At 35.7% G+C, this 22,574-nt stretch overlaps 3 protein-coding genes across 6 annotated transcripts; 1 reads left to right on the forward strand and 2 right to left on the reverse strand.

Annotated features, from left to right (window-relative positions):
• LOC18793792 (transcription initiation factor TFIID subunit 12) lies at positions 1,236-6,473 on the reverse strand. 3 transcript variants are annotated; one of them, XM_020562271.1, is made up of 6 exons: positions 6,460-6,473; positions 5,491-5,593; positions 2,887-3,723; positions 2,168-2,353; positions 1,826-1,951; positions 1,236-1,677 (listed from the first exon to the last, which is right to left on the reverse strand). In XM_020562271.1, exons 2-6 carry the CDS (start codon positions 5,536-5,538, stop codon positions 1,570-1,572), a joined length of 1,305 nt encoding a protein of 434 aa, XP_020417860.1. In that variant the 5' UTR covers positions 5,539-5,593; positions 6,460-6,473; the 3' UTR covers positions 1,236-1,569. The 3 variants fall into 3 exon arrangements, with proteins under 3 accessions (XP_020417860.1, XP_020417857.1, XP_020417853.1); XM_020562268.1 differs by lacking the exon at positions 6,460-6,473 and having other exon boundaries at positions 5,491-6,278; XM_020562264.1 differs by lacking the exons at positions 5,491-5,593; positions 6,460-6,473 and adding an exon at positions 3,943-4,268.
• LOC18792962 (pre-mRNA-processing factor 19) lies at positions 10,355-17,840 on the forward strand. Its single transcript, XM_020554618.1, has 18 exons — positions 10,355-10,516; positions 10,620-10,705; positions 10,962-11,033; positions 11,358-11,420; positions 12,322-12,408; positions 12,637-12,784; positions 12,872-12,990; positions 13,161-13,277; positions 13,893-13,988; positions 14,074-14,133; positions 14,612-14,686; positions 15,059-15,163; positions 15,626-15,742; positions 15,817-15,894; positions 15,980-16,076; positions 16,485-16,536; positions 17,181-17,251; positions 17,364-17,840. The coding sequence occupies exons 1-18, from the start codon at positions 10,504-10,506 to the stop codon at positions 17,477-17,479; spliced, it is 1,572 nt and encodes a 523-aa protein (XP_020410207.1). The 5' UTR covers positions 10,355-10,503; the 3' UTR covers positions 17,480-17,840.
• LOC18788328 (TLD domain-containing protein 2) lies at positions 18,569-21,831 on the reverse strand. 2 transcript variants are annotated; one of them, XM_020555863.1, is made up of 9 exons: positions 21,369-21,831; positions 20,628-20,715; positions 20,309-20,537; positions 20,138-20,210; positions 19,961-20,041; positions 19,734-19,797; positions 19,267-19,354; positions 19,069-19,153; positions 18,569-18,925 (listed from the first exon to the last, which is right to left on the reverse strand). In XM_020555863.1, exons 1-9 carry the CDS (start codon positions 21,480-21,482, stop codon positions 18,887-18,889), a joined length of 861 nt encoding a protein of 286 aa, XP_020411452.1. In that variant the 5' UTR covers positions 21,483-21,831; the 3' UTR covers positions 18,569-18,886. The 2 variants fall into 2 exon arrangements, with proteins under 2 accessions (XP_020411452.1, XP_020411451.1); XM_020555862.1 differs by having other exon boundaries at positions 20,309-20,715; positions 21,369-21,829.

Below are 22,574 nucleotides of genomic sequence, written 5' to 3' on the forward strand. Positions count from 1 at the left end.
GTTTGTGATTATAGACTAGCATTTTTCTATGGCATCTATCCTCCATTATCATTTGTGCATGGAAAAGCTTTTACGTTTGCTCAATTAATCAATATATGATCGCAACCTAAGGCACCATTATATGAATCTTGGTTAACAATTTCCCTGCAATATGATGATAATAACTATTTTTGTTTCCATTTGATTAAATCTAATACGGTTGTTAGAATCAAATCAAATAGAAGGGTTGTTTTTGTTGAAAAATTTGATTCGTTCAGAATCATATTAAAATCTCATATCAGATTTGTAACGAGTGATCAGTTAGTATATAAAGAATTAGACCATGCACACTAATGTCGAGACATATTGATATAACCTCATATCCATTAGAAACTCGAATGACCATATCGACATATTTAGTGTGAGCTTGCGTAAGAATCCATACAAGTCTATGGACTCATCCACCAGCCTTCACACAATATTTCTTCCATCCAACAATATTCCCTGCAATGTGAATATTCAAATATTCAAATTTGGTAGCAGGCAAGGGGGGATCAGTGGGGACCAAACTGAATCTTAAATTGGGCATGGGCATGTGCAGGGCTAAAAATCTTGGGCAAATGCAGACTGAAATGAGTGAACCTCGTTTTAAAACTTTGGTTGACAAATATGACATTGATAACAAAGTTTGTGTCTGTTTAGGAGCCGTCTAACCAACAAACCAGTTGAAAAATGAAGGCATTTTGTCTGCGCTCTGTAAATTTTCACACCTAACAATTAACCGAACACCCTGCTTTTTTGAGGTTTGTTTTTCATATGACTATTACACTTTCGTCGAAGTCATAGCATTTGGGCTTGATTTTTTTGACCTCCAAAAGTATGCAGAAGAACCTAGGACAAACAAACAAGGCCCTTTTCTCACTTCAGTTCATTTGAGCAGCTTCTGAATACCTGCATAAGTGTCATTAAAACGTTTTGACTTTGTGTCAATTAATCTGTGAAGGATAATTTTTCTGGCATAACAAAAATAATAAAGAGAGAAGTCTTTTTTCTTTTCAATAGAAAGGCCCAATAAAATTAAGTTACTTGGAAATGGACCACCAATGTCCACACCAAATCCTCAACTCTCATACCCAAATCCTCAACTCCATGCCTGATATGTGACTTTTTAAACTTAGATTTGAATGGAAATTGCTAAAAACTAACGGTGAAGGGTAAATTTGCGATAAAATTTAGTACGAGTGCTAAATTGGCTAAAAAATTAATTCCTGGTGTAGATTTCAACTAGCGTGATAGTTCATAGGGGGTATTCGGCAGTTTACCCACATAAAATTGTTCCACTGGTATTCAAGTAAAGATGCCATGAAAATGTACACCTTACAAGTTTGAAATTTGTACAAGAAATAGCATCACAAGAACTTAACATTGTTATGCAGTTTTCTATACAGTCCTGACTCACTTATTTATTGGATAATATTAATGACCCAATTTATTGAATTTTTTTTTTATTAAACCAAGGACAGACAAATCCTGGTGGAAACAGGGTCCTGCAAAATTGGTAGATTAATTAGTCTATGGCTAGTATACTACTCAAATCCACGATTGGATGGGATAGCTGCATTTGAAAGAGTTCACTCCACTGATATGAGCAAAGATATCTGAGGAATCAACCAAATCCTCTTCCTCTTTCACAACTACCTGTGAGATAACAGAAAAAAAAGGACAACAAACCTTTGTAAGGTGACAAGACAATCAGAATAAGGAAAATGTAACAGCTTGAAAGAAAATAAAAATTCTTGGTAGATATAAGATGAGGCATATGTTTTAATAGTGTTGGAAGTATTACTTCATCGTCTTCATCGTCTTCATGGTTGCTACAAGCAGGTCTATGAGTCTCTCCGAAGTCATCGTTCTTCGCAAATCTTCCTCTGACTCGAGGTCTGCTGTCTGCAAGTGTTTTGCGGCAGGCGTACTGCATATTTGCTTGCACAATTAGTGAGAGTTTAAATCTTAATCCCCTAGTATGAAGCACACATAGTGACATACATGCACATATGAGTAGAGGCAAATGCTTTTCACAAATGTTTTCCTCTTATAACTATATGTAAGAAGATATAATAGGATGGTGAAAAAAAGAAGGGAACCCGTGTGTGTGTGTTGGGGAGAGAGAGAGAGAGAGAGAGAGAACCTTGATTTTCTTGGTGAAATTCCTTTCATTCCTTTTCTTCATGTACCTATGGATTTTCTCTTTCCTTTCTTCAACAGAGAGCTTTCCTACTTTAAAATTTGGGTCTTCTGCTATTGGAATCTCTGTTGGTAAAGAAGTAGAATTCCCAGCTCCATTCACCAGTTGTTGACTCTCAGCACTAAGTGCCTTTCAAGTAGGAAAAAGATGAAAAATACACCAAAAAAGAAAAAGGGTTGCAGAGAAAATAACATTAGTCCCTTTCAGTGCACAAGAAAGAAAGTGCTTATATTCTTATTTTGATGCGAAGCCTGCTGATATTATTTGGCAAAGTTGAATGTGATACCACTTTTCCAGTCTCCATGCAGGTGATAAGAGTTTAAAGAGAGCAGATAAACAAGATTATACTCCTATAGATGTGGCCCCTAAGAGGATTTATAGAAGATGATCATACGCCCCCATCGATGCCACCTAAATATGGAATTCTAATTCTTTTGAAATTGACTCTAATAACCAATTAAAGCTCATGTGAGAGACAGGACTAAAATGCATTTTTAAGAGGGCAGGTGTTGAAATGTTGTGTTACTTCAAGTTCGTTTTTCAATTCACACAGATTGAATTAAACTGTTTATATGTGTTTCTTGCCAGAAAGAAAATAGGTATTCCATAAGATCTCTCTAAGCAGTTATAAAGTACTAAAAGTTTCTAGCAGCGATTAGTACCTGAAGATCTTCGGGGTTAAAAACCCTGGGTAATGATTCTTGACAGAAAATTCCACCATTGTCTCCCTGATATTCCAAATCTTGCGGTTGAAGTTCAGAAGCCATAAGGATGCTGCTGGTGAAAATTCCAGAACTGTCAGCAGATAATGCAGCAGGATTTATAGTCCCAGCAGTCATGTATGGTGGTCCCATACCAGGACCAAGAAAAGAACAAGGAGGAGAAGAAGGGTTCAAAGGAACATAAGAAGGCACTGAAGACAAGCAATCCTCTTCAAAAACCGATGATAATGAAGCCGGCATAAGAGGCACTACAGGTTCAGCAGGGTACTGAGAAAATCCCTCAACAACAGAATCTGCTAAGGAGATTTGAGGTGGCACTGAAGAGAAATCAAATTGTTCTTGTTGGGGTATGAGAAATGGAGGCACAGAAAAAGGAGGGGATTGAGAAAAATCGATGGAAGCTGATATATCATTATCAATTTCTTCTTGGGAATCAAAGATTATGGAAAGATTGCCACTATTGTTGTTGGTGGTGTTGGTGACGGTGTTAGTGCTAGCGGCAGTGGTGGTGGTGTTGGTGCTTGTGGTTGTGGTAGTGGTGCTAGTTGTTGTGGGGGTTTGTGCAATGGTTGTGTCAGTATTGCCATTGTTATCCTGGTAGGTACTGAACTTAGTTTCTATGTCTGGGGGAAGTGAAAGATTTGTAGCAAAGGAGGAGTTTTCTTCATAGCAGCAATTTGGAGAAGAAGTGACCTCGGAATTCTGTAGGGTCTCTTGGAATAGTTCAGGATCACAAAAATCAAAAATTTGAGCACTAATCTGGCTGGAAATTTCATCCTGCAAAACATCAGAGAGCAATGTTAACAATATGATTATTTGACAAGATTACATGTAAACCTTATCATCAATAATAAGATTGTAATAATAAAACCTTTTTCTTAAGCCAACTAGGAGCATCATTCTTCATATTTTTGCTACCAATAAAATTTTATTATTGTTACACAAGATTTTGACATAGGCATGCTACATCTTATGACAGTAAATACATATAACAACCTGTGTCACAGTAGAGCTTTCCCTCCCTCCATCCCTCTGTTTTTCTCTTTCTATATGCATGAAGCAAGCATATGAAAAGTATAAAATACAATGAGATAGTTTTCCCAGGTTTTTTAAAGTGGTTTCCGTGGACCAATCTTCCATGTATATGTATATATATGATTCATGAACACAATGAGTTCTTTAAAGAAGGATGGTCGGGTGGTGGATTTTTTGTGCAAAGTAGGAAAAAGATGTGCATTTGTGCTGCATGTGACATGTAGCAATAAATTTACCCAATTTCAGCTAGAAATCAATGGAGTTAACTAAGATGGAAGCTCATGGAATGTTAGTTTTGTTCAATTTATAGAAACGACTCAGTCCGAGCGAACAGTGAGAATTTAAAGGGCACTTGAAAGAACCAATTTATGTTATCCATGTGAAATGCTTGTTTGTCACTAGGCTCCTTTAACCATCTAAACTCAAAAAGAATCAAAGATAGAGAAGCTTATGGGAGAAGCATAAAAAGATAAATATTCCCATTCTAATCAAAAGAAAAGTGGAAATTTACTAGTAAGGAAATTCAGGATTAGAATGCTAAGGTGATGGCACCCTAAGACAATGACAATGACAACGACAACTTTGTGGGTATTATTGGAAACAAGTTTGAAATATCTGCCAGGAGTGTCCATATGAAATAGCCTATATAAATGGCTCAATGAATGGTGGTACAAATTTGATGGGATTTGCTTGTGGATCATTCTATTTTGAGTAAAATGCCTTAACCCCACAAATTCTTTGGGAATTTGAGAGTTGAATCAAGTCCGAAACAATAAGCTCGTCGGAACAAATTTGTTCTTTTGTTCCAACCAGTGGCTCTCAAACTCAGAACATTCTGAATTGTACAAGAGCCAAGTATAAAGATGATGATGATTTATTATTATTATTATTATTATTATTATTTTTTAATTTGGAACTGTCAAAATCAAACAAGACATTCAACAAGAAATTTGCACGCAGCTAGAAAGGAAGAGATGCGAAAGGGATTGAGCAGATGATATGATGGTTACAGAAAGAGGCGAAAAAGAAAGGGAGAGGATATGAAATTCCTGCTGCTTTGACCAAGAAATTTTACCCAACAAAGCACAAATGAAAAAGGCAAAAAAAAAAAAAAAAAAAAAAAAGAATGCATGCATGATTTTGAATGTTCCATTCAATAATTTTGATTAGCTTGCAACCATCTTTCATCTCAAGACTTATTCTGAAGAACCCCATTTGGAGAAACACAATCTAATTTGCAAACAAAACACAACATAAATTATTCTGCTCAATGAATTTGATTCTATTTCATCTCCAGACAAATTCTGAAGAACCCCATTTGCAGAAAAAACACTAATTAACAAATTAATCACAACAAACATGCACAAAAACACAATCTTGGTCCAGGAAATTAACAAATATGAATCCATGCATGCATCATGCATGAACAGAGAGCTAAACACAACAATGGAGATTGAGATTTAAAAAAAATGGGGGGGGGGGAGGGGGAAGGGAAGGATTAATAATAACCTGCTCCTGCTGCTGCTGCTGCTGCTGCTGAATCACATGCTGCAACATGGTTCCAATTCTCTCTCTGTTGCTTGGCTTGAGCTTTAATCAATGGGTTCGCTTGCTTAATTTAAAAAAAAAAAAAAAAATCAAAGAGAGAATGTATTTAAAATGCAACCAATATGTACATGCATATCGCTCCTCCTCACTGGCCTTCTTGTTGTGATCTGGATGGAAACTATACAAAGGAGGAGCCAAATGCAACAGAATCTCAAAGAGCTAGCAGAGCCTATAACGATCGAAAAAACCAAACGACCATGGCAAAAAAAGAAAAACAATTTACAGAGAGAAAAACAGAGGAAGGTTAAAAGAAGGGTGAGCTAAGAAAATGGAGGGGTGTGGGGTGGCAAAAGTGAGTTAATAGCCTAAACTTTATATATATATATAGTGGTAGGGGTCTGTCCGTACTTAGCCGTCAAGCCTGGCACTGGTCAACCCGAGGCTCGCGGGGGATCGCTAGCTTGGGGTCCGTACATGGCGTGGCACTCTGGATGAACACAAGTTAAAGGATACAGGACACGTGGCGAACTGGGTCTCGAGTCTCGACCAATGGCGGGGTGACCTGGCAGTGGCCTCTAATGGATTTTGTTTTGTTTTGTTGAGAGGCAAAGCTGGTTTGGTTTGGTTCGATTTTCTTTGTCTCTAACCTTCCTTAACTCGCAACAGTTAGAGCAGAAATTGGTTGACCAAGCCTTGCCTGTTGCCTGATTCTTTTCTAAGTTTTATTTTGGTAACCCCCGATTCTTTCAATGCGGGTAAATATATAATCGAAGAACGTCCTCAATGTGTCCTTGTTTGGCATACAATATTGGATTGAATTATTATTATTCAGGATTTGGTGTTAACATGTGACTAAGGAGCTTAATTAGCTAAATAGTGCTATCATGCATTTGGTATATACTATCTACACAACATTGGATTAGATCATACCTCAAACCCCGAATGTGTACACCCGACTTTAGGTTTCGAATCTCGAACTTTGAATTCTAGATCATAAATCAAACTAAACGATGTCTGATTTGATTTTTATAGCCTTTTTTTATATGATTACGTTGTAGGTTGAACTCAAACGAATAATTTTTCTTTAAGTACTTATCACCTTCCTGGAGCCATTGAGCTTTGTATTTAACTCCATACAAAGCAAGCTGTCGATATCTTCCCCTTTTACTGTAAAGGGAATTTATTTTTGAGATCAGTCAACTAAGGGAAGAAGAATGATGATTTTGCTGCAGTTGCATAAAAGATATGGAATGGTGCACAAGCTAATAATTTGGGGAATTATACGCAGTGGATAACGATAAAGTTATTCCACTCTGGACAATTTCCAAAATAATTTTGATAAAAATTCATGACTGAATTAACTTAACACGAAAATAATGAAACCCAAAATTTAAAAATAAAATAAAATAAAAGCGACTCTCCCTTTCAAGAACCTTAACCTTGGTCTTAGTCATTGACTGATGCTGAAATAATTATGCTTCTCGATCACTGGAGAATATATATTGTGTAATTGCTTATAATTCAGCCTTTTATTTGTATAGATCCTTATGGCATAGAATTGATATGATATTGATGAGGATATGAGGTGGACGTGCAGGACATCTTATGCTTGATAATGCAGAGGTGCTCAACTACTCATGATCAATCATGGGAGTCAATTTCTGGTTATGAGCTACACCATTCAAATTGATAGTGAGAGAAGATTAGTGGGAGTCCTCCGATCTCCGTATTTACGTCTAAAATTACGCATTTTCATCTTTTATTTTAGAGTCTGTTATTTTTTATTTTAGGGTTCGTGACATAAAGGTCCCTAACAACTTTCTTATTTATTATAAATCAAATCGTGATTACTAAATTGTAAACCCAAAACAGTTAAGTATGGATACTCAAAAGTACGTAGTTTTGGATATGAAGACAAAAAAATAAAAAAACACAAAAAGATAAATTTATTTGAAATCCTAATTTCCATTGATGGAGATGCTACACCTTCATGATAAATCACATGGAATTTTATACAATGAATATTTGCTCTATTAGGACAAAAGATCATAGATTTGGTTTCATACATGCTGGATCGTTTTATGTTAGGGAATCATAGATTTGGTTATATGAATGAATACCTTAAGAAGGTTGCATGGTCTTTTATTTTCTTCCTTTCCTTTTGAATTTTTTTGCTTTTCTCTTTTTGATTCAACAATACAAAACGAAAAAAAAAACTATCGTTTATAAGATTTGAATTTAGAAACGTCTTCAACAAGACAAAGACTAAATTACTATTAGACCAAAGGGTAATTGGCAAATTTTGTTTTGGATTCGATTTAAGATGTAGAGTCATGATCCATAATGGCAAACTAAAGTTATAGATGACAGGTCCTAAAGCATGCCCTTGACGATGCATACATGTCTTATTTCCTTTTAATGCTTGAATTTGGATATAGAAGCATTTTCATTTTGACCATCGTATACATATCATCACCAAACCTACATAAAAAAATGCTCCACCTCCTCCCTTTTATTCCAAACCCCATGCAAAAAGGCAAACCCAATCCATGAGCACCCAAAAAAAAATATAGTCCTTTTGTGCACTAGGGTTAATTTGCTTTGCATCAATAATTTTCTCTTTCTGAATATTTAGGCAAAAAAACATGACTCGTGCACATGTTTAAAAAAAGTGGGATCAATCCCCTTCCTCAATTTAGCTTATACCTCTTTCCAATCAATGTGGGTCGACAATGCTCAATTATATGTTGTTCTGGTAACTTAAGCTAACCTTTTGGTTTGCGCATCCTTCTAGAGAGCTTCCCATTTTCTGGTTTTGGCAAAAGTTCTGCAGCATGAAGTGATTTGCATGTCTCATATGTTTTGTGTTTTAGATTTTGCAGAAGGGGAATATACCCTTTCTCGGAATCTAAGTGTTTGATGAGTTACGTACTATACCAAACTCTCACCGGAAACATATGAAACAAACAAATTCTGTGTTGAAGGGACGGGAAGGTTGTGCATATGGTTTTGCAAAATTATATATATATATATATATATATATATATATGCTAAGATTCTACAGAACATGTCCATTAGCATTAGCTCCATCCATCCGTCCCCATGACTTGGGATGAAATGATTAACATCATGTGATCTGTTGGGATTTTGTGTGGCTCGATACTAACCATGAGTGTCGATGGAGTTAATTCCATGTCAACAGTGGCGGAGCAAAGAATTTTGTCATTGTCGAAGTGTGATAAAGAAAGTTATCAAATGGCATATAAACAGGTGTGTTCAAATATTTCGTCAAATACCTTAGTCATTCGCTTAGAAAGAAAAACTCAAGAAGATTGAGGTCACGCGACCAACATGTGCACTATAAGATGACATATATATATATATATATATATATATGCGTCCTCAAATACATCTTTCTTAGATAATTTTTCGCAAATGCTTTTCTCACAATAATCAATCATGTGACAACACGTAAGAGGAGCGTTGTATACAAGAATTTCTCAATTCCACGTTTCGGACTAATTGAAACTGCTACTGATTTAAGAACTTCATTAAGCATGCATTGAACAGAAAAAAGAAAAAAGTTCTGATAGATGTTTGATGTAATGTGTCTCATTGTCTTCTATTACCTCCATGTTAGTCAAGGTTCTACTGTGGCATCAATCTAATCTTTGCTACAACAGAACCATGATGGAGGCCCATTTCTTCTGTATGGCTCTCATTAAATTCTTATCTCAATATTCAACATACATGTTTTTTTAAAGAATTTTACAAAACTGGAAAGACGGCATCAATTTTTACACTTGGGAATGCCTCTGTTTTTCTTTTCTTAGATAAATGGTATTTCAAATTTGACAGAAATAATGCCATATACAATTTTATTCTCAGGAGAGCAACATACTATACTGGGATATTTTTTATTTTTTATTTTTTGGGAATCAAATTATTGTGGGAATTTTTTTATCTGGCTTGTACCATTTTAGCCAATACAATCTGCTTTGGAGCTTTGAAGCAATATTTGATATCAACCTTCAGACCACATGTCTGGTTATGTGTCTCACTTTTTGATGCAGAAGATGTATAATTTTGGGTACATTTGCATATTATTGTCTGTGTCCCTATAATATTTTCTGAGTTATAACGCTGATTAATCATCAACATTTGGGACAAGAAGAGATTAGTGAATGTAACATTTGGGATTTAATATGGGTATTTTTCTAAAGTTGCATGGAGCTCTTTTGATATAAAACCCTAGGTACATCTAAACACGCCTAAAGTTGAAAATAATATCGATACAATATGAAGAGAACATGACCCAATAACTACAATATTTTATTTTTCCTTTCCATTTCTCTTATTTTGCTTAGTCAGCTTCTCTTCTTAGGTTACACAACTTCATTACAATTCATAAGGCCATTTTTCTCAACAAGGAGTTTTCTCCTTCCAAAGGTTTTGTAAGTGTGCGTTGTGGATTGATATGAAATTTTTAATGAGTTGATCCGGATAAGTTTCGTGTGAGATTCGAGTCTTATACCAAGACGTGTCGTAAATTGTCACCTCTAAATTTGAACAATTTGAGCTTGATCAGCATTCATAATGAGTTGGACTCGAGTTGAGTTTATTTAAATCAAAAGGAGTTGAACCTGAGCCCGAAAACCAAATCGAGTATATCGGGTTGGATATGGGTCGCCTCCCAACTTGCTTAACCCACCCAACTTGCTTGGCCAGTCCATTTTACTTTGGGCTAGCAGCTTAATAGAAGCCCAACTGAAGCCTGTCCGATTTTCATCATAAGTTTGATAGAATCCCTAAATCATAAAATCCAAAGACCATCGACCTGATTTTCTCTCTTTCACAAATTGGATTGTATTCCTTTGTTTCCTTGCGAGACAGCGCTGCCTCTTCTCTTCACTTCACTTCACTGAGTCGCAAGCAGCACGAAGGCTGACACAAACCCTAGCTCTCTCTGCCATAATGAACTGCTCAAGTAAAGCTCTCTCTCCTTCTCTCTCGCGTTCGTTGTTTTACTTTTATCTTTTTTGGCTGATCTCTCTTTTTCTAACTATTGCTCTTCTTATTTGCCCGTACAGTCTCCGGCGAGGTGCCGGAAGATCCTGTGGTCTCCAAGAAGTCTGGTTTGCTCTTCGAGAAGCGTTTAATCGAGAGACATATCTCGGTGTGTTCATTTCTCTCGCTATCTTCATTCTAGGGTTTCCGTTGGTTTTACCATTATTGTTTGGTTACTGAGAAAATTCCGGAAAATTAAAGAATAACTAACATGTGAAAACTTCGGAGTGCATTTTGTTTATGCCATTTATTGCTGCTAGAAGAACTCACATGTTTGATATCTTAGTTTTGTTTAATAAATTTCAGTTTCAATGTTACATATGATAGAAGACTAAGTGTTTGTAGTTGTCGTGTTATCTTACTAGGAATACGGAAAATGCCCGATAACTGGAGAACCACTTACCGCTGATGATATTGTTCCAGTTCGAACGGGCAAGGTATACTGAATTTCAATATATTTACTTCATTTCATTCTTAGTACAACGTTTGGTTGATCTTTTTATATATTTAAAAACGTATATACATGTTTATATATGTGTGTGTGTGTGTGGATATATATATGTAATTATGGGGTAAAATGGCCTCTTGAGCCGTGCACTACATGATAGAGGGTAGCCTTCGCTTACCCTTTAGAAAAGGTGGAACTTAATCATGGATCTCTGATAAGATGCCCAAGAAACTTTATCTGATAAGCGAGTTGGCGTTTTGTAATTAATATAGCTCCTTATGTGGTGGATTTACTCTGATGGCTTCCCGTGCAGATTGTAAGGCCCAGACCTGCACAAGCTGCTAGTATCCCTGGCATGCTCGGAATGTTCCAGCTTGTATGTCTTCTTATTATACTATTATTGTCTTCATTCATCACCTTTCGGCATTTACGTTTATCTTGTATCTTTGACTGTTGTTGTAGATCCTAAATTTTAATCTGTGTTTTATGCTATACTACAACTATCTCATTCAAATATGCAACTTGATTATCGTCAATATGTCATGGTCTTGGAATTGTCCAAGAATAAATCACGATTTGCTGTCCAGAAATAGAGATTTGTCTCTTACCCAAAATATAAAATCTTGGGAACTCCTGGCGAAGACATGTAAATATAGCTAAATAATGTCCAAGGTTAAGTGAAATAAACAAAATTACGAAATGTCATGGCTAGGCTACTTCTTAATTTGATGCAAAAAGAGTAAATTTTAGATTATTACTGAAAAACTTTAAATATAAGATCTAATTTTTCCTGATATAGCCGTCTCCATTATTATTCTGACTATAACCAACCAAAAGCATCCACATGATAAGTGGGACTCATTAGCAATCCCAGCATTTGCTTTCAGAACTTGACGAGTTCATTAGCATCACCCCATTCACGGACTGCCTAGCTTGAAAATTATGATAAAATTTATGGGTTATTGGATGGTCCTTGTGCATCATGTGGAATATGTTATAAGCACTGTAATGAGTTACCAACAAACTGTCCATTGTTCATTCTGTTTATTGTAGCAGTTGAGCCTCTATTTTTAGTGGGTTATGAATCTTAAGAACTGGTTTTGGATAGTGCTTAATTTAATGATATGATTTTACCTTTTTTTTTAATAATATTATTATTGTGTTGCCTAGTGTTATTGCTTTGTTTTCATCTCACATTGTAGTTCCAATTTTTGAAGTTTATTTTATATGTATTCTTTGTATAGTGAAGGAGTTTTTTTTTTCCTTCGTACCAATAGGAATGGGATAGTTTGATGCTAGCCAATTTTGCGATGGAGCAACAATTGCATACAGCAAGGCAAGAGTTGAGTCATGCTTTGTATCAGGTACTGCAACTAGGTGATATTTCTCCCAATTACATATTTTGCTTAGTCAAGGTACCTAGGTGCCTTCTTTTATTTCCTTTATTCTTTTAATTTTTTTTTTCTTTTGAGAACTACATATTTAGCTTATACTTATTTTGCATTTTGTTAGTTTTTTTTTTGGTTAACTGCAACTGGAATATGACTTCATGTGGTCGAATGATCTAATTTTAGTAATCCATATTTTGGCAGCATGATGCTGCATGCCGTGTTATTGCGAGACTCAAAAAAGAAAGGGATGAAGCAAGATCATTACTTGCTCTGGCTGAGAGACAAATTCCCATGTCAGCACCATCAACAATTGCAGCAAATGCCTCTGTCCATAGCAATGGGAAACCAGGTTCTTTCTCTATATGCTTCTCAGAACATTTGATATATTTTCATAAGTTTACATGTTAACTCATTTGAGGTCTATTTTCTTCTATAGCTGCTGATGACCAGCTGGGACCTGGCTTGAGGAATGTACGCCCTGGAATATCTCCCAATATCCTAGATGATATGACTGAATGTAATTCGGTTCTTTCACAGCAGAGGAAGAGGCGACAGGTACTGTTATGCAACTGTTGTCACTTGCTAGATTTTTAGTAGTATACCTTCCATCCCATGTATTGTTTTTATTGAGAAAAGATGCTGGTGAAGGTCAGCCATTTTTACAGCATTTATCTAATAAGTTATGCTAGTTATATCTTTAATTTGTATATGGGTTTTGTGCTCAGATATCCCCAACGTTGGCTCCAGTTGATGCTTTGGAGAGGTATACTCAGATATCTAGCCATCCCCTTCATAAAACAAGCAAACCTGGAATTTTATCGATTGATATTCATTCTAACAAGGTATGCGTTTGTTCTTATTTTATTATTATTTGGTTTTGTTCAAGCATCACTTCTGTATGGGTATGGCCGCTGCGTGCCTTGCTATTCAGTACTTGCTGTCAAATGCGTTTGTGGTGTTGTAATGTCTGTATTGATCTTTAGGTCTGCTATAGCTAGAACTTATCCAAAAAAAAAAAAAGTGGTGAAAATGAGTTTAGAAGGAACAATATAAAATTCAATGAATCTGGAAGCTCTTATGTTTTAGGGTTCATTTGCATGGTTCAGTTTTGCCATATGGATAGCACATGCTGCTATTAGATGAGAATTTGGATCTTTTGCATGCTTTTTCTACCTTGATCTACTCTCTGCTCCAAAAGTTTTTCCCAGTTTTTTCTCTTAAAGGTAGACACCCCTTAAGGAAAAAGTAATTCCATCCTTCTGTGCCCACCTGTGTGTTTTATGTCTTTCTGATATCCTGTGCTAAAATGTCGAAAACAATACCCTAGAAGGATAAAAAGTTATGTTCAGTACACATATCAAATTTAGGTTTACGCAATTATTGTTAATTATGTGCGCCTTGGTCATGTTTCCATCTTGCTGATCAAAACTATTTTTTTTTTTTCCTTTTCCTTACAGAACATAATTGCAACTGGAGGGGTTGATACAAATGCAGTAATCTTTGATCAACCATCAGGACAAATCATATCCACTCTTAGTGGTCATTCAAAGAAGGTATCATCTATTAACCCTATCAAACAATTGCTTGATGTCTTTTCATTAATGCATATTGAATGGTTATGTATCTTTTCCTTGGTAGGTTAACAGTGTCAAAATTGTACCTCGGGACGATCTGTTAATAACTGGGTCAGCAGACAAGGTAAGCCACATTTAATTTATTTTTTCTTGTTCATGGACATTTTCAACCCTTTATTGATTTGTTCATTGCTTCGTTGCTATTTGATCTTCACTATTTTCTGGACTTCTATTGTTAGCTTTGCATATTATTCGGTACCAATGTGTAACCCTGGCCACTACTGAACTTTGAATACCTCAAAATTGCAAGTTTTGAGTTGGGATTTTTGAAGTTTTACCATGTGGACCTACACGAATTCAAATTGAGATGCTAGATTTCTTTATATTGCTTTACATGTTGTACCTGGGTAACCTCCCCTGACCTGAACACAAAGGTAACAATAGAAAAAGAAAAAAAAAAAATTTGGAGTAAACAAAGAACTGTGCATGCATGCAATTTAGAGGTTATGCATAGGTTTTACTTGTGTAACTTATCAGATCTTCAATCTAGTGGAGTCTATGTTGTGATGTTTTGATATCATTTTTTTCCATCAATGTTGCAGACAGTTCGCATATGGCAAGGTTCTGATGATGGGAACTACAACTGTAACCACGTTTTGAAGGACCATACTGCAGAGGTAAATAGTTCTGATTCAATCTTTTCCCCAACAAGTTCATCAAAAAATGCTCCAAGTCCTTTTAAGTGGAAAAATGAGCAGTAAATCAAGGGGAAAAAAGTGAACTTACTGTGCTTCTATAACCATTTCTACTTTTTGTCTTTCTGTGTCCAAGTCGTGATGTTTCCGTATTTCCTGTGTTCAGGAATTTTTGATGTTTGATAACTAATGAATAATGTCTGATAAAATAAACTGCTACCTGGCAATTTTCTTTTTATTTGATATTTTTTTAGGGGCACTGCCCAGCAACCGAGTTTTATTATGTATTGCATTCTATATACTGGTTATGTGCTATGTATATTACTTTATTTAACATCTCAAAAAAAATTTCAGGTGCAAGCTGTTACTGTGCATGCCACAAATAACTACTTTGTGACTGCTTCTCTTGATGGTACATGGTGCTTTTACGATCTTTCCTCGGGGTTATGTCTGACACAGGTTATAATCCTTCACTCTCTGTGTGTGTGCATGCATGCAGGATGCCATGTTTTCAATATCGTGCACTTTGTCAAGTATCATTCTTTTTGAACATCAGCTTCTATCATGAGGCAGTACAATACAAATGCATAAACTTGAGGACATGTTTATGCAGGTAGTTAAATATGTTGAGTATGCAGCTCTTTGCATTTCATTGGTTGATGAAGTGGGGAAAATATTTATGGTTGACGAAGTGTCGAAACTTCTGTAAAATGTTATTGTATGTTTAAACTGATGCACGTGTATATCTGCTTCTATACTAGTTGAGTTAGCTAAAGTAATGAAAAAAGAGAATGGAAACTTTTCCATTTGAAACAGAGTTCGTATTTTTTTTCTCCATGTATGTTCTCCGGTGATATCATTACCTGTACCTTAATTTGCCTTGTCCTTGATGATGCAATGAAAATTTCTTTGGCTCTTTAGGTTGAAGACCCTTCCGCATCTGAGGGCTATACATCTTTGGCGTTTCATCCTGATGGTCTTATCCTTGGAACAGGCACCACTGGGGGCCTTGTGAAAATTTGGGATGTTAAAAGTCAGGTGTGCAGGCATTACTTTTTCTTCTGCTTTCAACCTTTATTTTTTAGTTCTGATTTTACTTCGCTGATTGACAGACAAATGTTGCGAAGTTTGAGGGACATGTTGGTGCAGTAACTTCCATCTCCTTCTCTGAGAATGGTTACTTTCTTGCGGTAGGTGCTCCACTAAGAAAAAAAATGAAGTAGATAGAGAATTATATGATATCATGCTCATATATTTTACATTTAAATTGGACAGACTGCAGCAAGTGATGGCATTAAGTTGTGGGATCTACGCAAATTGAAAAACTTCAGGACATTCACTCCATATGGTCCTGACACACCAACAAACTGTGGTATGTATATCTACAAGCCTTCTCATAGTTTCTTTCCTTGCAAAAAAAATGAGAAGTATTTCATTGCAATGCCTTCACTGTGCAAAATTCTGTTGAATCACTTGAAAGCAACTCTACTTCTTGGGGATTCTTGGTTGACATGGTGAATTTTTGGTAGATGAGAAAATTTCTTCTTGAAAGCAACTCTACTTCTTGTGTATCTAATTCTTCTTGCTAGATGAGAAAATTTCCTGAGGTCATATATCTATATGCTTCCCTTTTTGTTATAGTCTTCCTATTGTCCTATGTAATCTCTCATTACTTTAGTAACAATGAATTGGATAAGATTTCTTATTTAGACTCTTTTAATATCATACAAGTCTTGCCAAATATAGAGTATAATGAAAGCTCTGTTTCTGATCCATGCAGTTGAATTCGACTACAGTGGAAGTTACCTTGCTGCTGCAGGCTCCGATATAAGGTCCGTGTTTGAAAAACATACATTTTTGGATTGAACACCTGAATTTTTTTTTTTTAAAATGCCTTTTCATTTGTGTTAATAATATCAAGAAGCTTAATGCATGATGGGGGTAGTTTAAAAATTGTAATATTCTACTGACAATTATAGCATCCCATAATTGTATATGGATATGCGATGAACTGTAACCTTCTAAGTACAATTATGGCACACCCAAGGACAGAAGATTACAGTTTGTCATATCCAAGGAACTACCCATTCTGTTCCTCCTACCTGCCTTCTCCCTCCCTGATTTCTCTTTTGAAGAAGATTATGAAATGAAATGATTGGCTTAGATTTACTAGACATTAGTGTAGTGGCCTGTGAAAAACTGGAATTTGGTATGATAGTGGTTAATTACTTAAGTTGTCTGAAAGTTGCCATATTTCTCTCTGAGTGAATGTGAGAAAGCTGACATTTGCATATTACGTCAGTCCAAGAGAAGCTGGATATTCTTTGAAATGCATAACAGTTTAGAAATAAAATTTTAATTTAAAGTATAGTTTCTTCTCTATTTGTAAATTCTCATCTCCAAATGCCAAATATTCTGCTACTGTCTTGCTTTCCAGAAACTTTTGAACACTGATATTGGTATTTTGCTTTTGCAGAGTCATCCAAGCTACTAGCGTCAAATTAGATTGGAACACTATAAAGACTTTTCCTGATATGTCTGGCACAGGTTATTTCTCTTCCACTCGCCTGTCAATTGTTGGTTGTGGGCTTTTGTGGCCTTTGTGGCCTTTACTTTACATTAGTCCCTGATGTTCTTTACGTTCCTTGTCTTGTTTTAGGTAAAGCAACGAGTGTCAAATTTGGTCCAGATGCAAAATATATTGCAGTAGGATCGATGGACCGTAACCTTCGCATTTTTGGCCTGCCTGGCGATGATAGTGCAATGGAGCCCTGAAGTCTTATCAAAGTTACCCCGTCTGCAGTTGCTGTTACCTTCACTGTTGGTTAATTTGGATTCATCTTGTTGGCCATTGAACAGGGTTTTGAAGCAATTGTGCCTTGTAGAACATTTATGTAGTTTTGTATTTCCATGTGCAGTGTTAGCTGAGTGATAGATGTTATTCCGGGGAAAAAAAAAGGAAAAAAAGGGGATAGAAATAGTTGAATGCTTAAGAGATTTCAATTTTCGTGGCATATTTATTGGCGGCTGAGGTTGTACTATTATTTTTTCATGTTCTTAATTCCCCCAAATACCATCATGACATTATGGTTGATCATGACTTGAAAAAATTAACCAAAATTGGTTATTAATGTTCTGTTACGGTTTGTTTGGATGAGGAAAATAAACTTGGGATTTTGACAAAACTCAGAATTTCTAAATTGATATGAACCAATTCCCGTGTTTAGATAAAAAAATATAGAAATTTAGAAATTCCTCGTGAGAAAAAATTTGAAATTTGGAGATCATAAATTCCAACTTTAAACTCTATCTAAAAGTCGTCATTTATAAAATTCCAAGAGAGATTGAGATTTTAAAAAATGTAACTTTACAAATAAAGGTTAAATTTCGTGTTTTAAATTCGTCACCTAAAAAAAAAACTTTACAAATTCTTGAACATTAATTTCTGTCATTTTAAATTTCGTCATTTATGAAATTTTTTATACTCTTAAATTTCCTCATCCAAAAACACTGTTAGGGTTTTTTGGTTATTAGCACAAATTTAACAATTCTTAACCGTAACATTTTTAAGAAAAAAATTAGTTCTCCAAATTTCCCAACCATTTAGGCACGATAAATTGTGCAGCACTAAAAGAGAAGAATGCACACTCGAAGGGATATTCCCAAAATCGAATTTAGAAATTACAGATAGAAAATACTCCCCTCCTGCTAATGACAATATGACTTGTGCATGTAAGCTTTTTTCGTATGTTTTTTATGAATTATTTTTCACATGTCAAATCGTAATTTGCAGGAAGGAGGAGCATCTCCTAGGGAATGAGGCAAGTAGTATTCATTACAAATATGTATGACAGAATCACATAATTCATGGCAAATTAGATTTTCTATTTTCTTCTGCAAAGGATGTGCAAATATGCATACAATACAACTACATAACTTTAGCATAAAAATACTACATAAATTTCGGAAAATTAGAATTTTAAGACAGTCCTTGTTGCATAGCAAAATAATCCCACGAGCTACAGCTTCAAATCTAATAGCTTTCCAAAAGTATTGTTCATCCCATGTTAATCCAAGCCCTCCTATTCTGAATGGTGGGGCAAACTAGAAATAGAAGAATAAAGAATGTAATCACCAACAGGATACACAGATACAAATGTATATCATCATCTTCGGCTTATATCAAGGAAGGTACCGCGACGCATGTGTAAAACCCCAAAGCTGCATACAGAAAGGAATGCATAAGTATGTGATCAAGGATCGACATATGTTATATTTGTTTGTTTACGCACTCAAGTGTTACACCTGAATGGAGATTGAGCATGCGTACACTTAAAGGCGAAGAGGTTGCTCAAACACATTACCTCAACATTCTTCAACTCAAACTCTGAGTTATGAGCCAAGCACAAGTTCCCAAATGTTTCACATGGTCCGCTTGTTCCACTTAACCTTTTTCAAGCAATAGTTTACAATTGTAACAAATGGATCTGTAAGTATTTCTCCATCTGACTACAGGATACAGGTGGGAATTCAAAGGAAAGCATTGGAAAAGAAAAACTTACAGATCTCCATCCAAGCATAAAGCATAGTTACCACCACCTCCAAGAGCTAGCATGTCATTCAAACACATGTAGTAATACCTGTTGGCTCCTATGTACACAAATTAGACACGGCATCAGCAGTGCCTTTTTCTTTATAAATGAAAAAAAGGAAAAGCCTAGCTATGGCTCTTCATTCATCCTAAAGTCCAAATATTTAGTTACATATTGCTTTACATTTCATCTACTATCATGAAGCATTTTTTGAAACAAGAACCAGCCAATCCATACGAAGGACAAATTGACATGTTAATGCAGCGGAGTAACTTGTAACCTTCTGTCAGAGACTGAGGTATCATTTAGCATCTGTGTCTTAAGCTCCACAACCCACCCACGTTATACATATCATACATATTACGCAAACCCATAATTTGAATGCCAAATCCTCCAAAAGAAACATGCCTCGCAAAGACATAGGACAAAATGCTTACCAGTTGGTCTAAATAGCCTTGGTTCACCATATATGGTTGTAAAGACAAATGTCTGGTTTGTTCCCTGTAACCAAAAGGAAAGCATAAGAAGATGCTTACATTGGAAAGAAAAAGAAAGAGAAATTTCAGACATCCAAGTATATGGTTAAGAAAATAATTTTCAAATATTAGTATTCATCCTATAAAAAGAAAGGGACATATATTCATTAAGGTAAGGGCATCTTTACTTGATATTTTCTTTTTGCCGTAGGTTTCAAGGGGCCCTCTAGAAGTCCACCAAACACAGCACCTTGCCTATCTCCAACAATCTAGAAAGTGTAAATACAGTCCACATTATCCTCACAATACTACAAATGATTTGATGTTATCAATTTCAGATCTCCTTGGCAGAGACATTAACATACCAGCAAACAAGGACCAGAGAGGTCAGAACTCTTGCGGATAAGAGTACGGAGTGATATACCATGTTTCAACGTACTGCCCTTCAATCAAAAGAATTGATACTGAATCGAAATCCAAATGCAACAATAGTATACTACTTTTAACGCAGGGCGCAAACTCCTCAAGAAGCTTACCTATACAGCAAAACCCATTGGCACCCTTTCACTATATTAGGAAGAGATGACAGCAAGAATTCATGCAGGTCTGAGGAGATAAATACAGAGTCATCCATGAGATAGGGTAGATGCTTCTGTGGACTATGCTGGTCAGTTGCTTCTTCAAACACCTCAGAACCACTGGTGCTCCCACCGGAAACATGGTCGTAATCACTTTCTCGATTATTTTCTGTTTCCTTGTTCTCACCTGGTGAACGACATTCTACATATCTATGTAGGGATTCATCTTGGGATTCAAAGTCTACATTACTAACAGAGAGTGATCGTTGATGCTTGCCTGATCTGGATTCACCAAAGCCAACTGACGGGATAACGTAGGAAAAATATGACGACATTGATTTACCCCCTTTAGAATCAGGCCTGGCCTACACATTCAAAGACCTAATGTAAACAATCATGATACATACGGCAAATTAAATTAAAGAAGCTACCTTCTGCTTGGAAATTGTAAAAACAGGGCACTGACTATTCCCAGAAAAAAGAGGGGAAAAAAAAATTCAACACATAACTCTGGGCATGCATGGTTGAGATGATCTTTTGGAACTGAACAAGGACACAAATAATTTGAAACAAATTACAAATGAAGCTAAACTTCTCCCCTTAGAAACCGCAAATATATAACTTTAGGGTTAAAACAATGCAAGAAATTGTCATAAAACTCAGCTCCTAAGTTTCCTGGCAGATTATTATCACAATAACAGCAACAAGTGAATGGCCCAATTATGTTGTTTTGACAGTAATTAGCTTCAGATCACTCAGACAATGGCATTCCCTTGTTGCCCATGAGATCTCAAGTTCTCAGCTAGACAAAATCCAAACAGAACCATATTACACAAACAACCAAACTGAAAACCTACGTTATCTATGACACCCAGATCTCAAAATTCTTGAATAAGAAGGATCACATCAACATTGCCAGCAAAACCCATCAAGCTCAAACATTCAAGCTAATGAAAAACACAGATAAAAAGAACAAAAAACAGAGAAATAATTGGATCAGGGATGGTACAAAAATTACCCCAGGATGATGATGGTCCGGTGAGGGAGGAAGAGAAGAAGAGGATGATGAGTCGGGTGAAACAGCAAAGAGACGTGAGAGCCTCTCTGTAACCTTCTCTTTCAAAGTGAACATTGTGATCAGCTGACGTGAAGGAAGAAGGAGAGATGCAGACAGGTCTATGAATCTCAGGCCTTTCTTTCTCTCTATTTTTTTTTTTTTTGGGTTTTGGTTTTTAACGTTTTTGATTTCCAAACGATTTTAGCTTTTGATTTTTTGTGTGGAGGAGGAACAAAAGGACCGTACGTCAGTGGCAAAGAAAGCAATCAAATCAAACGGAGAAAAGGAAAGGTTTAGGTAATCGGGGCAACTTCAATGTGATTTGGATTCTACTATTCTACACATAACGCATCCTATGTGATTGCTATCTATGTTTGGAATATACATTTATTGTCTATGCTTGCTTCCCAACTTTCGTGGTCTCAAAAACTATTGGTGCTATGTACAATAAAATTAGAAGACAAACTTTGTTGCCAAGAGTGCAAGTTTCACAACATTTGTTGCTAATACTTATTCAGTTTTCAAATAAAATAAATCTCCTTGGAAAACCGATTCACTTTTCTGTTTAGATTTAAAAGAATTAAAATAACATCAACATCATCATTATGTATGTTGCGATCTCTTAATTTGATTATCGACACACATTATGACTCAATCTCGGCTAACTAGTTTTTTAGAAAATGTGTTATTTTATTAACATGTGCAATTTGATTATTTTGTAAAGGAAAACAATCTACTTCTGAGAACATTTTACCCAAATTATAAAAAAATATCATGATGAATTGGTTAAAATTCTAAATCTCATTAAGCATAATCCTTTAGCTCATAATAGTGGTTAAAATTCGAAATCTCATTGAACACAAAATTTAGGGCATTTGGTTCTGTTTCATGCTATATTGTAGCATTTCGAACTTTACAAATTATGCATATGTGAGTTAGGCCAATTGTGCTTGTTTTTATATATATAAAAAAAAAATACTAGTTTAAACTACAAGGAAGTGGGAAATTTCTTACACAATCACTACCAATTGCCCAAATTAGAGATGCTGCTTATGATTTGGAAGATGTTATTGAAACTTATGGCTTGAAAGTGGTTTCCAAGAAGAAAAGATGTGTGAAGAATGTTCTCAAAAGATTTGCCTACATCTTCAAGGAAGGGGTCAATCT

This window comes from Prunus persica, chromosome G1, assembly GCF_000346465.2.
Source record: "Prunus persica cultivar Lovell chromosome G1, Prunus_persica_NCBIv2, whole genome shotgun sequence".
Taxonomy (NCBI): domain Eukaryota; kingdom Viridiplantae; phylum Streptophyta; class Magnoliopsida; order Rosales; family Rosaceae; genus Prunus; species Prunus persica.

Excerpts from the sequence above, each read along its gene's own strand:
- LOC18793792 (XM_020562264.1), bottom strand. The coding sequence starts at position 4,086 with ATGGAAGATTGGTCCACGGAAACCACTTTAAAAAACCTGGGAAAACTA. Across the intron at positions 3,724-3,942 it reads AAAGCTCTACTGTGACACAG|GATGAAATTTCCAGCCAGAT; the intron begins GTTGTTATATGT and ends GATGTTTTGCAG. Across the intron at positions 2,354-2,886 it reads TTAACCCCGAAGATCTTCAG|GCACTTAGTGCTGAGAGTCA; the intron begins GTACTAATCGCT and ends CCTACTTGAAAG.
- LOC18792962 (XM_020554618.1), top strand. Across the intron at positions 12,991-13,160 it reads AGCAGAGGAAGAGGCGACAG|ATATCCCCAACGTTGGCTCC; the intron begins GTACTGTTATGC and ends TTTTGTGCTCAG. Across the intron at positions 16,537-17,180 it reads GCTGCAGGCTCCGATATAAG|AGTCATCCAAGCTACTAGCG; the intron begins GTCCGTGTTTGA and ends TTGCTTTTGCAG.
- LOC18788328 (XM_020555862.1), bottom strand. The coding sequence starts at position 21,482 with ATGTTCACTTTGAAAGAGAAGGTTACAGAGAGGCTCTCACGTCTCTTT. Across the intron at positions 19,798-19,960 it reads CGGCAAAAAGAAAATATCAA|GGAACAAACCAGACATTTGT; the intron begins GTAAAGATGCCC and ends TTTTGGTTACAG. Across the intron at positions 18,926-19,068 it reads TTGAGTTGAAGAATGTTGAG|CTTTGGGGTTTTACACATGC; the intron begins GTAATGTGTTTG and ends TTCTGTATGCAG.